Here is a 2,500-nt window from a genome sequence, read left to right on the forward strand (position 1 = left end):
TATTATTATTATTATTATTATTATTATTATTATTATTATTATTATTATTATTATTATTATTATTATTATTATTATTATTATTATTATTATTATTATTATTATTATTATTATTATTATTATTATTATTATTATTATTATTATTATTATTATTATTATTATTATTATTATTATTATTATTATTATTATTATTATTATTATTATTATTATTATTGCTATTATCATCATTATCATGATCATGATCATGATCATTATCATCATTATAATTTATCGCTATCACTATCACTATCATTATTGTCATTATCACTAATATCATAATCAATATTATTACCATTATCATTATCATTATTAGCATCACTGTTAGTATCGTTATGATTATTATTTTATAAATATTTTATCTATACCGAAAATTCCCTCCAAATACTGATGAGCTGATAAGAATATAAGTATATTCAACGGGTATTAATTGATAAAAAATTATATATATATTTTTAGAAAGCAGATAAAACAACATATTCAAGATAAAATACATAAAAAACGGAGAAAAATAACATGAAAATCGTAAAAATATATATGTATATATGGATAAACACCATAAATAAGAGAAAATATGATAATTTGCTTCCGGTCGAATGGGAATTGGAGAGCAACAGAAGGAAGGCGGGAAGGTAGACTGTCAGGGTATATATATATCGCCTTGGGATCTCAGTCTGTCTGTCAGTGGGTCTTCTGAGATCACAGGAGGTCTTGCTGTGTCATTGTTTGATCATGATGGTGCCAGGTATGGTTGTTCTATGGTGTTTGGAGTATCAGTTATGGTTTGTTAGGTTGTTTTTTTGTAAGTTGTTGCTTGCATGGTTGAATTTGGAATATGTAATTGAGCCGATTGATGAGGAGAGGGTAGTGAAGTTTGAATTAATATCTGATAACGAAAGATGTTTTTGTTGAACAAGGAATGATGTATTTTGCACAATGAATAATTGAATGTGAACAACGATATACTATTATATCTTTATCGTTGGTATCTTATTTTTCTTCGGCAGGAGGGTTACGTCCCAAGCCCATAGGCGAGGAGTCCGAGAAGCCAACGACACACGTCAAGTCCCCGACGCCAAGTCCCCTACAGACGCCCCCCTCCGTAACCCACCAAGTCCACGCTTCCTCGACGGTGTCCCGAAAAGACCCCACCCCCAGGAGAGCACCTCGACCCCTCCCCCCCTTGCCCTTGGTCGCTAAAGCCAAGCCGACTGATATCGGTTATCGGGAGTCCTCGTCGCTGGATTTAGGCGGCCGGTCCGATCTGCCGACGTCGGGGAATGAGGAAGACACGCCCATTTCGCGAGATTTCCAGACGGCGATTTCCGCAAGGGCGTGTTGTCAGCGGGAGTCGCGTCCTGTGAGAGGTCGCTCGGCCTTTGGTAAGACATGTGGTTGTTATTTGTTGTTATTTGTCTTTATTTAAAGTTATCGGCGTGATTAGGATGAGAAATATCTTACTTAGATTATAACTATCATTCTTCCTATTTGTATTACCATCAGCATTGTTAATGTTATTTTTACCTCCGTTGTTGGTGTTCTTCGTAGTCTTATCGTTATCATCGTTATTCTTCAAAAAAATATATTACTCAGCACCATGATTACCGATAACAATATCATCATATCTATAATTACTACACAGCATGTAAAGGTATATCAAACACGGTAGGATTTTAATCGATTTTGATGCCCTGTCCTTATATCCTTCCCAGTGCCTATCCGAGAGAGCCGTGAAGTGGGGGAGAAGCAGGATTTTCGCTCCCAATCCCTCACCTCCAATCCTGCCTATCGCTCCCTTCCTCCTACACGTGTGTCCTGCGCTCAACTCGGAAGGTAAATACATTTGATTTTCTATTTATTTATTTATCTTTTATTTCTTCTTATTATTATTATTATTTTTATTTTTTTTTTGACTCACAGATTGGAGAAATTCAATGTCTGCAATTATTTTAAATGGTTATAAGTAATGTATGGGATCAGATGTCTGTTAAAACGATGGGGTTTTGGATGTATATTCCTTATTGCCTTTTGTTCGTAAAAATTTCCTTCCTTTTTTGTTTGTATTTACGGGAGACTTTTCTGTTTCAGCTCCGGGCGTCCTTCAGCGCCGCCTCCGAAGCCACCACGAACCTTCGCCGCCGCCCGCCCGCTCCCGCCCATGAATCCTACTTCCCAGGCGTGCCGCGCGGTTCAGGACAAGCCCCCTCTCCCCCCGAGGACGCCCGTGTTCAAGCTGCCTCCCACGCCCACCGCCGCATCGCAATCCCGCCCACAGAACGCCCTCCCTCTGCCGCCGCGATCGCCCGTCTGGTCGCACGCCCATCGTGATCCTGCGCGTCCGCCCCTGCCACCAGGACGGGCGAGAGGCTCCTCGGGCCCGCCTCTTCCTCTTCCTCCTACTGCGCATCCTCGGGCTAGGTCCCCGTCCTCGGCTTCTCCTTCGGTGCCTCCTCCAGCCACTCGCTCT

General features: G+C 39.9%; 1 protein-coding gene across 1 annotated transcript in view; it reads left to right on the forward strand.

The window, feature by feature from the left end:
* Positions 1-768: 768 nt before the first annotated feature.
* Positions 769-2,500, forward strand: part of LOC138862377 (uncharacterized) — a 2,155-nt gene continuing 423 nt past the window's right edge. The window contains exons 1-4 of the mRNA XM_070124118.1: positions 769-778; positions 1,041-1,415; positions 1,746-1,866; positions 2,122-2,500. The exon at positions 2,122-2,500 is cut by the window's right edge and continues 423 nt beyond it. Coding sequence (XP_069980219.1) covers positions 769-778; positions 1,041-1,415; positions 1,746-1,866; positions 2,122-2,500 — 885 coding nt within the window. The remainder of the gene's footprint in view (positions 779-1,040; positions 1,416-1,745; positions 1,867-2,121) is intronic.

This window comes from Penaeus vannamei, chromosome 8, assembly GCF_042767895.1.
Source record: "Penaeus vannamei isolate JL-2024 chromosome 8, ASM4276789v1, whole genome shotgun sequence".
NCBI classification, from domain to species: Eukaryota; Metazoa; Arthropoda; class Malacostraca; order Decapoda; family Penaeidae; genus Penaeus; species Penaeus vannamei.